Here is a 14,293-nt window from a genome sequence, read left to right as displayed (position 1 = left end):
AGAATGGCATGTCCTGTGGACATTTATTAGCAACCCTGAAAGAACTTTGTAAAATGCTCTAACTGAACAACTCTATTGTGAGCATATCCCCCCTGAACTGTAACCGGTTAGCTTCCATAATAAACCTCATAATCATGAGCATTATCTGTGAGTTCTGAGTGACCTTTGCAATGAATTATTGAACGCAGAGGGAAAATAGAATGCTAAGAAGTCTGTAAGTGGAGGCAGAATGCATGGATAGTGCATAAATTATATTAGTCTTCTTATAGGCTCTCAGTATTATAAAATCTAGTTGGAAACTTCTGAAATCTAATTATCTACTCTGAAGTGGACATGTTAATAAATACATTTTTTAGTATTAACCCAGATAAATTTCACTGAAGACAAAAATTTGCCATTAGTCCAGAGTTATAAGATCTTCTAAATATTTGAGAACTTTCTACCCAATCAATACATCTGTAAGTTCTAAATACTAAGAAGATAAGAATAATAATGATTCAGAGTAAAAATTAAATAAATCTAATATTAACTTGCTTTCAATCAAGGGCCTACCATTTAAAAATATTTATTTTTCTGTTGTCCTAGCTTACTCATATTTAGAAAAAAAACTAAATATAGAATAACATACATTTTAATAAAATCTTAATATCAAGAGGTTATTTGAAATATATATATACACATATATTACATGGATGAAAACTCATCACTAGAAATATCATAAAAACTGTGACATGGGTATATATTTTGTGTGTGTGTGTATGTATACCAAGTATCAGTTTTTCAATCCTATAAACTTAGTTATTTTCCTCAGATGTGGACTTTATGTCTATGCTTTCACAAGGGTGATCCTATGAATTATCCTCCTGAAGCCCCCCATCACCTCTTTGTTCCTCAGACTGTAGATGACAGGGTTGAGCATCGGAGTGATGATAGTATAGAAAACAGCAAGAACCTTGTCTTCTGTTGGAGATCTAAAGGATCGTGGGCGTAGATAGGTGTAAGCAAAGGGTGCATAGTAGAAAGTCACCACCGTGAGGTGGGTGCTGCAGGTGGAATAAGCCTTCTTCCTCCCTTCTGAGGAGGGAATGCGGTGCACAGCGAGGAGAACGCGGCCATAGGAACAAGTAATGCCGATGAAAGGAAGCACCAGGAACACAGTTGTGCTCACAAACACCGTGTATTCATAGACCCAGGTGTCCATGCAAGCCAGAGTCAGCATGGCTGGAATATCACAGAAAAAATGATTTATGACCCTGGATCGACAATAGGGAATATGGAATGCATATGCCGTGTGAGCACAGGAGTTGATAGAGCCCATTACCCAAGATGCTGCAATCATTAGGACACAGGCATTTTTATTCATCCTAATAGGGTAGTGAAGAGGAAAGCAAATGGCCACATAGCGGTCATAGGCCATCGATGTCAAGAGAAGTGCTTCTGCCCCTCCCAGAGTCAAGAAGAAGAAGCTCTGGACGCCGCAACCCAAGAAGGAGATGGACTTGTTTTCAAAGAGGAAGTTGAAGGCCATCTTGGGGACAATGGTGGAAATGTAGTTCAGATCTACGAGGGAGAGCTGACTAAGTAGGAAATACATGGGTGTGTGGAGCTGGTTCTCCAGGAGAATGAGCAGAATCATGGTCAGGTTGCCTATCAGAGCCAATAGGAAAACGAGAAGGATGAGAATGAAGAGAAACGAGCCAAGTTTTGATGGTAGTAGCAGTCCTACTAAGATGAAATCAGTTGATGTTGCGTTATAATTTTCCATCAGATATTTATGCTTGCTTTCTAAAATCAGAAAATGAAATTATGTAAATGAAGCTGTTTTCTAGAATTATTTTAATGAAAATATTAATCATTCCTGAATTCTACATATTTTAAATAAAGACTCTGACTACTTCAAAAAGCAACCTAATTTTTAACTTTCAATCAAATTTAAGGAGACAAATATTTATGAGCAAAATATTCTATATGTAACCAAGAAAATAATGGAAAACATATTTTTGTAATTATTTGGTTGTGTATGGTTGTTTTATGATTACACATTAAATTAGGGATACACAATATGAATTCTTATAATCAATTTATATGCATTGAGGATTTATACATGGAAAGTCTGTCTATAATTATGAGGTCATAAATACATTTATAACCTCAGGGAATATAAATTTTCTTCAAAATATACAACTTAAGATTTACTGCAGTATCGTATTGTACATGTTGAAGGGCTACAATCCTTTCTTGAGTGACTTTTATATAAGAAAGCCATATCAAACTTTTTAGAAGTCAATATCAGGCAACATTATTTGGATTTTCTGTTCTGAGGCCATGACAATTAAGTGTGAGCCCAATTGATAATAGTAGTAGTAGTAGTTCATAAGAAAGAAATAGAGTAATCAATCACTTAAACATTTAATTTGTACAAGTCAACAATTCATGCATTGCCATCTGAAAAGCCAGCATACATACAGTATGTATAATTTCCTTTTCTCTACAGTACTTTAAATTCTATACCATGGGCCAAATTTGTCACACCATCAATAGAATCACCTCTTGCCCCAGGGGAATGATTTATAATGTTCTCCACCATAAAATATAATAATCTCTCTGAAGTGAACCTGAGACATATATAAAGCATAGATATATTAATGGATTGGGGCTCACCTTTAATTCTAGCCCCAAAGAACAATTAGTTATTATGACAGGGTCCTGCTTGATACTTGCCCTTATAAAGAGATCACTAAAATTGTAGATGTTATAGGAAACTGCGGTGAAGGAACAAGATGGTGCATGGCTTTGAGAAATAATTTTGTTTGGAGTCTTAAAGGCTTGTCTTAAAACAAAGAGCCATCTAAGTGAGGGATGAACTAAACCCACATGGAAGAAAAACACCAGCCTAAGTGATCCAAGGATTGTAAATAATGAAATCAAAATCTGAAGGAGGGAATGGTAAATGATCAGCTTGCAGAAGGCTATGGGTGACAATGGAAGTCCAAAATCAATGTGTAGTGTCCTCACGTGGATTAAGCCTCAGGAGAAATTCCTTCCGACCAAAGATGAGAGATGTGAATAGCTTGGGTTTTCAGACAGAGAGCATTGCAAAGTCAATTGTGGCAGATGTAGTTAAACTGGAATATTTTATCACTTGATCTCCCTTTAACTCATTTTAATGTTGTTTCAATTTTTAATATTTTCTGCTTTCTCTTTGAGTGAGATTTTACCTGTTTTGTTTTGTCATTGTGGTTCGTTTTTTGTTTTGGGTGTGCATATGTGTGTGTTTTGTATAGTTTTCTGTAAATGAAATCCAGGATAGTTAATCTAAAGAGATAGTAACTGAATTCATAAATAATGAAGGGCAGGGCAGGGAAGAAGGAGTGGCAATGGAGAGCTAATAATGAGTATAAGAAGAAAATGTTCTGAAATTAATGACGGTGATGCTTGCACGCCTCTTGTTAATATTACTGAACAATTAACTTGTACAGTATGTTAATTATAGGATCATAAAACTGTTAAAATATCATTAGATATTTCAAATTGTTAATTTCTTTTAAATATAAGCAACACATTCTAGAAACTGGAACAATGCTGTCTAGCTTTTTTCATAAGGCACAAAGTGGGATGTAACTATGTTGAGAGGATGACAGAAAGGGAATAGGTGTGGAGAGGTGGTGTTTGGTGGAGTGGGTGGTGCAGTCTATCATATGCAACAGTCTGAGGGATGAGGGATTATTTGGGATCTAGGAATTAAACTTTAGAAGATAGTCATACTGATTTAAAATATAGGGGTAAATATATAGTAAAAAGTATAAAATTATTTTTAAACTTTACCTTTAGGCTGGAAGGTGACTAAGTTAGGATGCCATTATTTAACTTCCTCTGCTATTGATATTATGCTCATTTATTCCTTGAACAGACCAGACAATGATTTAAAGTTATGTCACTGATGATAACTTAAATGTACTTAAACTATTGCATACTTAAATCTCAAGGCAAATTTTCAGAAAGCTAACAGTAGGGCCCTGATCCTGCATGAAGATTATGATTCCTTTATTACTGTAACTTCGGAAAGAAAATAATTATAAATCATAATTTAGATGTCATTTGAATTCAACATATCTCCATATTACATTGATATAATACTGGAAAACTAAATTTGTAGCTTAGATTATTGATGATTGAAAATGAAGCATTTGAAATTATCAAAGAAATTATAATTTCAATTTCAATGGCTCCTATTATATTTTATAAAGAGATGTCTATTACAAGTCTTCATAAAGTAATCAATATTATACTAGCTTAAAGATGAAGAAGAAAATAGAATAAACAAATAATAAATGCCACCTCAGATCTGGTACTTGAACCAGCATTTTGTGACTGTCCATGGATTACCCATGTTTACATGTTTTTAAGTGCTGATATCCCATCCTGTGATAATTTAACCAAGCTCTGTGCATGCAAGGAAGCAGTCCAAGTTTTGTTTCAAGTTACAAAGCCATAAAGAAAAAAGGATGTTTGTAATTGTATAAAAATAAATCCCAGACTCTCTTGAGAAATACAACTTTCCTCTAGTTCCTAAATGTTTCCTCCCCGCTCCCACTACCATGACTTGAATTTGACCTTGCAAGTCTGGCTAGACCAGAGGATGTACACTGGTACAGATAGGAACTGAAAATACAGGGAATCCAGCGCAGATGCCATACAGGACCAGTGGTGTGAGTGGCAAAACAGGGAGGGTAGAGGGAGAGTGGGTTGGAAAGAGGGAACCGATTACATGGAACTGTGTGTGACCTCCTCCCTGGGGGACAGACAACCGAAAAGTGGGTGAAGGGAGACGTCGGACAGGGCGAGATATGACAAAATACCAATTTATAAACTATCAAGGGCTCATGAGGGAGGGGGGAGCGGGGAGGGAGGGGAAAAATGAGGACCTAATGTTGGGGGTTTAAGTGGAGAGAAAATGTTTTGAGAATGATGTACAAATGCGCTTTACATAATTGATGTGTGTATTGATTGGGATAACAGTTGTATGAGCCCCTAACAAAATGTCAAAATAAATAAATAAATAAATAAATCACGTGTCTTTTGTCCACTAAAACAGCAAGAGGTATAAATATATTTTCATCTTGAATGTTTTAAATCCCCTGAAACCTTATCATTTGGCCATCAGCAATAATGACATATGAAAAGAAAGAGCAAGTAGAACGCTTTGTAGAGATGATTTCATAGATAAGAAGAGAAAAGCCTTACACATGGACCACATCTGTACGTGGAAGGAAAGCAGAAGTATAGACTTCTATTAACTTTCTCCAGACAGTAATGCCCCTTCCTCACTTTCAAGTCTGGGAAACAAACAAACAAACAAAAAACAGGGTGATTCTGTATGCGTTGACTTTGAATATTCAACTTTAGCTCTATACAAGTGACTTATCACACCTCATTCTGCACATCTATTGCCAGTGGTTAGTCATGATTACGATCAGATATTTAAATCTTCCTCTTTTGTAAATCAGCTTTCAAAGAGTCAGAATGTCTTCTGACAGCTTGAAGAAGAACAATATGCTTCCATGCCCATAATTCTTCATGTAATTAATACTCATTGCATCAAAAGTTCCTATGATCAATTTAACTCTGGAGGCAGAAAGTGCATAATAGTTTGTATTATACAGGTGCTTTAGAAGTTAGTCCTTATTGTTGAAGCAAATTCTATTGATTTGTTTATCTAGGAACAGAGTTTAAGAAACACAAAAAATATTAAGGTTTGAAGAGATTGTAAATACACAGTGAGGATTTGTGTTGTTCCAAATCATGAAATCCCACTATGGTCAATCATCAGTACTAACTATTAATGATTCACTAGGTAGGCTAAGTGATATTCTGATTAATCTACAGATATTGTTAGAGTGTGTATACATTTAAAGTTGTCTGTGGTGTATGCCTCACCGAACATATGCTTTCTTGGAGTCAAAATTAGATCTACTCACTATTTTGTTATTGATGAGAAATATAAACGTGGTTTGGTGAATTTAACACTTGGATACATAATTATAAACAGAGCAAAATAAAATATCGATTATTTCAACTGTGGATGAGGTCATACAAGTGAATGCGTAGTATTGCCCCTTATAAATAGCTCACATTAATGAGTAAAATTAATTTAATAGTAATTATATCTTTTCTTTATTCATCACTGTCATCCTTATCATCAATGAGATTTCCAAGATTTCTGCAAATATTTGTTATTTGCTGTATTTGCATAATGGTATAGTTTTCAAATTATTTATAATAGCTTCTCTATTTTTTCTGTGAAAAGGTTAATGAAGATGGTATTACTATTACACTAGAAGTTTAATAATTATTAAAAGAGGCAAGATGTATACAAATAAATAAAACGCAAAAGTCAAGATCATTAAGGATTATAATTTGACACCATTTGTGTTAAAAATTAAAACATTGAGAATCAACCTTAGTACAACTGCTAATCCTAAAATCCCTGAATTATTTCCAGGTAGTATTCTTAAAATATGGAAAAAATATTTTATTAACCAATAGGTAAGTCATATTAGATAGTCTTATTTCACCTTTGCTATAACTTCAATTTTATGTTTCCATGTAATATCTACACAAGTAATATTCAATTATTTAATTATATATTGTGACTAATTTAAGGCAAAAGAACAAGTGAGACACAGCAGTAATCACTCTTCACTCACCGGCAAATAAAAAAAGAAATAAAGAAATTCAAGAAAGTGGTGGCTCTATAATCACCATCGTCAATTTGGCTTTTGATTTTTGTTGCCTTGTTTCACATGTGCCCATTCAAAGCTTTCTCCAATATAATTTAACACTCTCATTTTCAAGGTGTGATATATTTTTCTACTTATGAATTACCTCCAAGACAATGTTCTGTTGATAATATGTCATACTTTGTAATTTTGTTTAAAAATGATGTTAAAACTAATACAATCACTACTCTAACTCTCAACCTTCAAATTCTAAATTTGACCAATACTTACAGATGTTATGACACTCAATTCTTAAACCTATCCGTATGAATCCAGAATTATTTCAATTTAGACTTCAATCCATATTGCCAAAAATACTAACACAGTGAAGTCACGTATCTGCTCTTATCACTTAAATAAATGATAAAAAGTTCATGAAACCAGTTTACTTATGTAGAATATGATTCATATCACTAATGTTATATTAAGGCAATCTAGACACAATGTATCCCTCTATCTTTATTAAATACAATTTATCCTATAAGCCTCTCCTTAAATATGTTTTATAAACTTATTTGCTCAGTGTAAATAATTCCTAAATATGAAGTTCCACTTAAGTCATACAAACTTTATTATATATTTTTTTTCATATAAAATCACTATTACTTAGGAAGCAACTATATTTTCATAGGTTGTAATATTTACAGAAGCAGGGTCACATTTTTCTTATGCAGTCCAGTTAATGAGTAGAACTGCCAACCTTTCTGTTGGTAGGGAGACAAGATTTTTCACATTCTCTACAGAATTATATTAAATCTAGCATTTCAGGGTTAAGAAAATCACCAAGTTTTTAAAATTATGTATTCCAATAACAATTTAATTCTTTAAATTTGTCAATATATACATTTATATACTCCTATTTATACAAAATTGAGTCAAACAAAATGTTGAATATTAATATTGAAAATATTAATAGCTTATTATAATACTTCTAAAAAGCAGTCTAAAAGTATAATAAGCAGTTAACAAATTTTAAGCAAAGTTCTTTAATAATTTCAGAAGAGACCTGCTTCACATGGAATGAATAAAAATCAAAGTAAGATTTGGAATACTACCATTTTAAAAAGCTTTTCACTCTCACAAAAATATTGGTTTGGTCAGCTAAGAGTGGTCCTATGGTCATCATAAGAACAAAGTAACTTTTCTGGATAAAGTTCTTTATATATATTTTAAATAAAAGTTCATAGTGATCTCTTGTCTTTGCAGTTAACATTCTAGATAACTCAATTAAAACTCACCAAAAGTCATGATTCTAAGTTTCCTTGACTTGCTTATGGGATTCTAATATTTGTTTTGTTTTTATTCACTTGAGAATATCCACTGAGATTTGGACAACCTGGGCAGGTCACTAATGACAGAACATGGCCCTAATCCAAGGTTCACAAAGAAATTCTGATTATTTTTCTGAATGATTCTGTAGAAATGTTAAAGGTAAATTCAGAGATGAAAGAAACAAATATTCAGTCAATATCATCAGTTATATAATGTTATTCAGCCAAAGCATAGTAATGATAGGTCTGTGTAATAGTTCTGCAGAATTGATTGTATTAACATATAAATTTCAGAAAATAATTGGAATGTGATCAATAAACATTTGTCATAAGAAACTATTAAATACTATATAAATTGATAGTGATTTTATGCATTTTCAAATTATGCCAATTCTGTTGGAAATGTCACATATATATTTACATATATATATTTTTCATTAAAGGAATAGTATTACAGACTTTTCTGTGAACCATCATATACACATTCTTATCCACATTGCATTAGCCAATGTACATGGCCTGGGTAAGTGTTAGCGGGAAATATACCTCTCCCATGTAGAGAGTGTGTGAAGGGGGAAGCAGGGATTAAGATCAATATTTTCCCCCAAATAATCAAATATGTGCAGCCTTTCTTCATTTACCCAGCAAATATTATATTGACAGATATTATATGCTAGATAGCAAAGCAAGATATCCAAGAACAAGGGTCCTACTAGTGGTTGCTAGTCACCATGAAATTGGCTCCCACTCATGATGACTTATGTGTAATGGAAAACACGTGACATCTTCATTATTACTGGTATTTCAAATTCATTTTTGAAATTCTTGTATAAATTTATTTTATTGAGAGATATCCTTATTTTTATTGGCTGTCTACCAAACATGATGTCTTATTTTCTAACAATTTGTCTTTCCTGATCTGATGTTCAAGGTAACATTTACCACCTTTCTAAGGAGCATTTTGGTTGTATTTCATCTAATAATGGTTGGCTTATAATTTTGGCAGTTTACATTATATTCAGTATTCTTTACCAACACCATAGTTGGTATGTATCAGTTATTTTTCTAGCAGTAGAGATGCAGAAACATATACACAAGTATGATATTTTGATATATGAGAAAAAATTAAAATAGTAAATATAAGAGAAAATATCAACTGGTGCAGTCTTTGATTTCAACAAATAAACTGAAATCATGGAGATGGAGTTAGTTATGAAAATAGCTATAAGTAGCTAGATACTGTCGCAAATACATTCAACTGAGTGGATTATAGCAAATTAGGATAATATTGTGAAATTGAGAATTCCAGAACACTTAATTAGCTTATACAGAACCCGTACATAGAGAAGCAGCAAATCTTTGAATAGAACAAGAACAGTGCATACATTTGTATCCTTTCACCATATTATTCAATCTGCATCCTAGGCAAATAAATCAAGACTGAACAGTATCGAAAAGAACTCAGCATCAGGATTAGAGAAAGAGCCATTAACAATCAAAGATATGCAAATAACACAACATTGCTTGGTAAAAACCAAGAGGACTTGACACACTTAATGCATAAGATCAAAGACTACAACTTTCAATATAGGTAACAATTCAAAGTAAAGAAAACAACTATCAACATCCTCCCAAGTAGCCCAATCAGCCACATAATGTTGAAGGAAAAAATTATTGTAGTGGTCATGGATTTCATTATAGTTTAAGTCACAATTCTCATATTTTTATAAATAAAGAAATCAAAAGAAGTATGTGATAGTTACATAATCTGGTGTCCACTTGAGGGTACTTAGAGTGAGGAGGTGACATCTAACCTGTCAATCAGGTCACAGCCTGATGATATGGACATGGCTTTCTCATCAGGATTCAGGACACTCCCTCTTCCTCCCTAGAGGCAGGTCACATTCTCTCTCTGCTTCACCTTCATGAGGAGGAGACACTTAGAGAGCTGGAGGAGACAAATGGAGACCTGCGTGAGTGTTGAGATGCTTCCACCCCCCTCTTGATCCACAAGACTTTCCAGCCACCGGCCTGTGATCTTCCTGCATTGGGCATCATTGCATGTGCTGAATGAGTCTAGAGAGAGATTTATGGACTAGTATTGGACATATGGGCTAATATTGGTCTTGATCTGGACTGGGCTGACATGTTTTCTCAATATACAATTGCTCTTTGATATAATTCTCTCTTTTACATATATATATAAGTGTCCCTGGATTTGTTTCTCTAGGCAATCCTGTCTAACACATTAAGCTCTAAACCCATGGCCAATATATGGTGCTCTGTCTCCAATAGCCAGGATGCATTTGCCCAAGAACCAACAGGTAGAAGCTCAAGTGGCACCACACACTATTACTACTAGTGATCCACTTGCAACATTTTTGCTTCCTCTCCCAGCAACCCTATTCTTCAGACCTGGAGGTGCTAGCTCCAAAGGAAGGGACACTCCCACTTGGAAACACAACACTGATTCCACTGAACTGACAGCTAAGAAAGTCTGCATCTTGGCCATTTGGGGCTCTCATGCCCTTGGATCAACAGGTCAAGAAGAGTATCACTGTACTGAGTAGTGTGATTGATCCTGATTGCCAAGGGGAAATTGGACTGGTGCTACATAATGGAAGTAAAGAATAATATGTCTGGATTCCAGGCGACAACCTAGGCCATCTCTTAACACTACCATGTTCTGTGATTAAAGTAAATGGTAAACTACAGCGACCCAATCTGGACAGGACTTCTAATGACCCACCCCTCAGGAATGAAGGTCTGGGTCACAAAAAGTTAACTGTTGTGTGAGGAGTGGCTGCTACTTATTTTTTAATTACTTTTATTGAATCTTTAAAAAAATGTATGTCATGTGGATGAAATGTTAATAAAACTGTTTAAAAATAAACAAATTCAATTTTATCGATTAGTACATGATTGGATGTGTGCATCCATGAATATATATATACATATGGGAGTGTCTATGGATGTGTGTGTTTTGTGCATATGGCTAAGTCTATTAATAAATTATATAAAAATTAATATATAAAATCACTGAATAGAAAATACCCAAGTTAGAATGTAATGGAACCATTGGCATAGTAGTTACACGCTAGGCTGCAGTCTGAAACCACCAGCTGCTCCATGGGAGAAAGACTACATACACTCTCTACTCCTGGAATGTGTCACAGGCTTGGAAACCCACAGGCATGGTTTTATGCTGTCCTACAGGGTTGCTATGGGTCAAGTTTGACTCGATAGAAGTTTGTTGAGCTTACTGAACCATTATAAAGGAGTTCTGGTGGTGTTGTAGGGCAAGCCTTGGACTATTAACTTCAATGGACGCAGTTCAAACTCATCAGCTCCTCCACAGGAGAAAGATGAAGCTGTCTGTGCTCATTAAGATTAAGGTCTTGGAAGCCCTCTCTAGGGTCAATAGGAATCAAAATCTACCAATATATATTTTTGTCAATGGGTTTTGGGGGAAGTTTTGTGAATCACTATAACCCAAAGAAATCAGTTTAATAATTTAATGTTTCTTTTATCAAAATATTTTATATTGTGCTATATAAAATATTTTAGACAATAGAAAGTATAAAATAGACACATATAGTGGATAAAATTGTCTGTCAATGGTGCTTAATGGTTTGGTAGTCATATTGTCATTTGGCTATTATATATTGATGTAACCATATCCATGATGAGATCTGCTACAAGCAGCTAATCAATTGAGAAGGTATTTCATGAAGGCTGTGTGCTTTGACTTTGATTTTTAATCCTTCTTCTGGTTTAATGCTAATTTACCTCTGATTATTAGGCTTTGAGACTATAGTCTGTCATAATGCATGCTAATCTCATATTTGCTGATCTCACTTCTATGCAACTTGTAGAACAGTCATATGACCAGCTGACCTTGGGTTGTTTCATCCACTTCATCTATTTGAATCCAGAGTAGTCTTGAAATTTGGTATTCTCATCCTTAAAATCACTTGAGATATTTCCTGGATATAAATCACTCTCCACTTGATGTGTTTCAAAAGGTTTATGGAAAAATTGAATTAAAAGATAATGGACTTTTAATTAATTTCTTGAATCCCCTAATACACACATATATAAAGTGCATTTTATGTAAAACAGCAATATATTATAGCAATATATCACAGCAAAAATAATGATATATACAATATAAGTTGATATTATGAGTATTAACCATATGCCATCCAATTGACTTCATCATGGAAAACCAAGGTGTATCAGAGTGGAAATGTATTTCATAGACTTCCAAGGTCCACAAAGTTGTGGAAGTGGATTCCCAGACCTTTCTTTTGAGTCACTTGGGGGCAGATTTGAACCACCAAATTTTGGGCTAACAGCAAAGAGTTTAACTGATTTTGCAAACAGACTATTTCTGAACTTCAAGTGTTTGCCAAAAGCAAGATTTGTAAAAAAAAAAAAGAAAGAAAGAAACAATGCGTTTTACAAATTAATTAGACTGTTAGATGAAATGGTGTCAATATATCATGAATGTGTATGGTATTATGATAGAAACATCTGAAAAAAGAAAAAAAGCATCGATTTTGAAAAATGTCATTGTGTTAGTCAGGGTTGACTAGAGAAACAAATTCATAGACACTCATATGTGTCCAAAAATAACTTTATATAAAAGAGCAATTGTATACTGAGAAAGCATCCCAGTCCAGTTCAGATCAAGTCCATAAGTCCAATATTAGCCCATTTGTCTGATACCAGTCTATAAACTCCTCTTCATACTCACAAAACACATATAATGACACCAAATGCAGGAAGATCACAGGCAAGTGGGTAGAAAGTCTTGTAGATCCAGTGGTGGTGGAAGCATCTCAGCACTGGTGTGCATCTCCACATGGCTCCTCCAGCTCCAAGGCTCCTACCCTATCAGCGTAGCTCCATGTGGCTTGCCAACAGGAATGTCTCCCAGAGAGTGTGGATTTCCTGCCTCCCAGAGGGAAGATATGAGTTCCCAGCATCCTCAGGAGAAAGCCATGACCACACAGAGGTCTCATTGGCCCTGACCTGATTGACAGGGTAGACTCCACCCCTTTCTCAAGTTGACAAGAGATTATGTAACTGCCACAGTCATTTGTGAATATAGGTAAACATCATAAATGAAATCGCATGAACTTAATTCCATTTGTGAATTAAAAGATACTATATATATATTTTAAAGAGATTCTAAAATGAGAAAAATAGTAGGACCAATAAAATAATTCACTCATTAATATTTAAGGAAGTGAATATTGCTTGTCAGCTGTTGTGTCAGATCATAGCAACAGAAGTAAGCTTCCTGACACATTCCCTGAATTTCAGAACTTTACACTACAAGGGAGAAATACACAATAGATGTATAGACCAATAGTAAAATGTACTTCACCTTCTGCTGGAGGTAGACCCTACATCTACTTAATCAATTTTTTGTGTCACCTGATAATTTCGGAAACTGTCAGTGGACTATTGACCTTGTATGCGTTTGCCTAATATCAGATTCATATACTTCTGCACCCTCCAGTCTATGGCACACCTGCTTCATCAATATGCTATCTGTTCATCAGCTTCTGCAGCTGCACAAGTCAAAGGAAGCCTGACTTGATCTGGACTAACTTGCCTATTTCCATAACCATGTAAGCCATTTCTGGACATAGATCTCTTGCCATATACATACACCTACAAAACTCACTGGTCTTGCCATATACATACACCTACAAAACTCACTGGTCTTTTTGGAGAATGAAAACTAGCACAGTGGGTACTAGGATCACAAACTTGAGTTTTCTAATTTGTTCTCAAGTTTGGTGAGGTCTAAAATCACTAGGAACTCTACCTGTATCTCTGTATGTATGGGTAAGTTCATCAGGGGGCACTGCTAGTGCGTAGAGTGAAGTGGCAAATCTGATATCCAAAATAGAAACACTGCTAGATGAACTCTGTTCAGTAATCAGAGTCTGAGTGATTATATGTTTGATATCTTTTTTATAATTTTTCCAGGATGAGATGTATAGGGAAGCTAGTTGGTTGGTGCTACTTACAGTAGACCAACTGGTAAAGGAAAGAGATGAACTCAGAACTTTGGAATCCTAGATCAAATGCCAAATAAATGACCGCAAATATTTTACTTGTGCCATGAAAGAAAACCCTATCTCTTCTAGTAACACCACTAATGTTGCTGAATACCAAACCCAGAGTTTTATCATATGAGTATTATCGATGTTAGGGTATGCGTGA

General features: G+C 34.6%; 1 protein-coding gene across 1 annotated transcript; it reads right to left on the bottom strand.

Moving 5' to 3' along the window:
* Window positions 1-826: 826 nt before the first annotated feature.
* On the bottom strand, window positions 827-1,765 carry LOC101641248 (olfactory receptor 2L5-like). Its single transcript, XM_004697227.1, has one exon. It carries the CDS (start codon window positions 1,763-1,765, stop codon window positions 827-829), a length of 939 nt encoding a protein of 312 aa, XP_004697284.1.
* Between the last annotated feature and the right edge of the window lie 12,528 nt (window positions 1,766-14,293).

The sequence above is a fragment of the Echinops telfairi genome, unplaced genomic scaffold, assembly GCF_000313985.2.
Source record: "Echinops telfairi isolate 266 unplaced genomic scaffold, ASM31398v2 ScPeMD7_7469;HRSCAF=8507_0, whole genome shotgun sequence".
In the NCBI taxonomy this organism is placed as follows: Eukaryota; Metazoa; Chordata; class Mammalia; order Afrosoricida; family Tenrecidae; genus Echinops; species Echinops telfairi.
The sequence above is the reverse complement of the archived record's forward strand: the minus strand, read 5'-3'. Positions and strand labels throughout refer to the sequence as shown.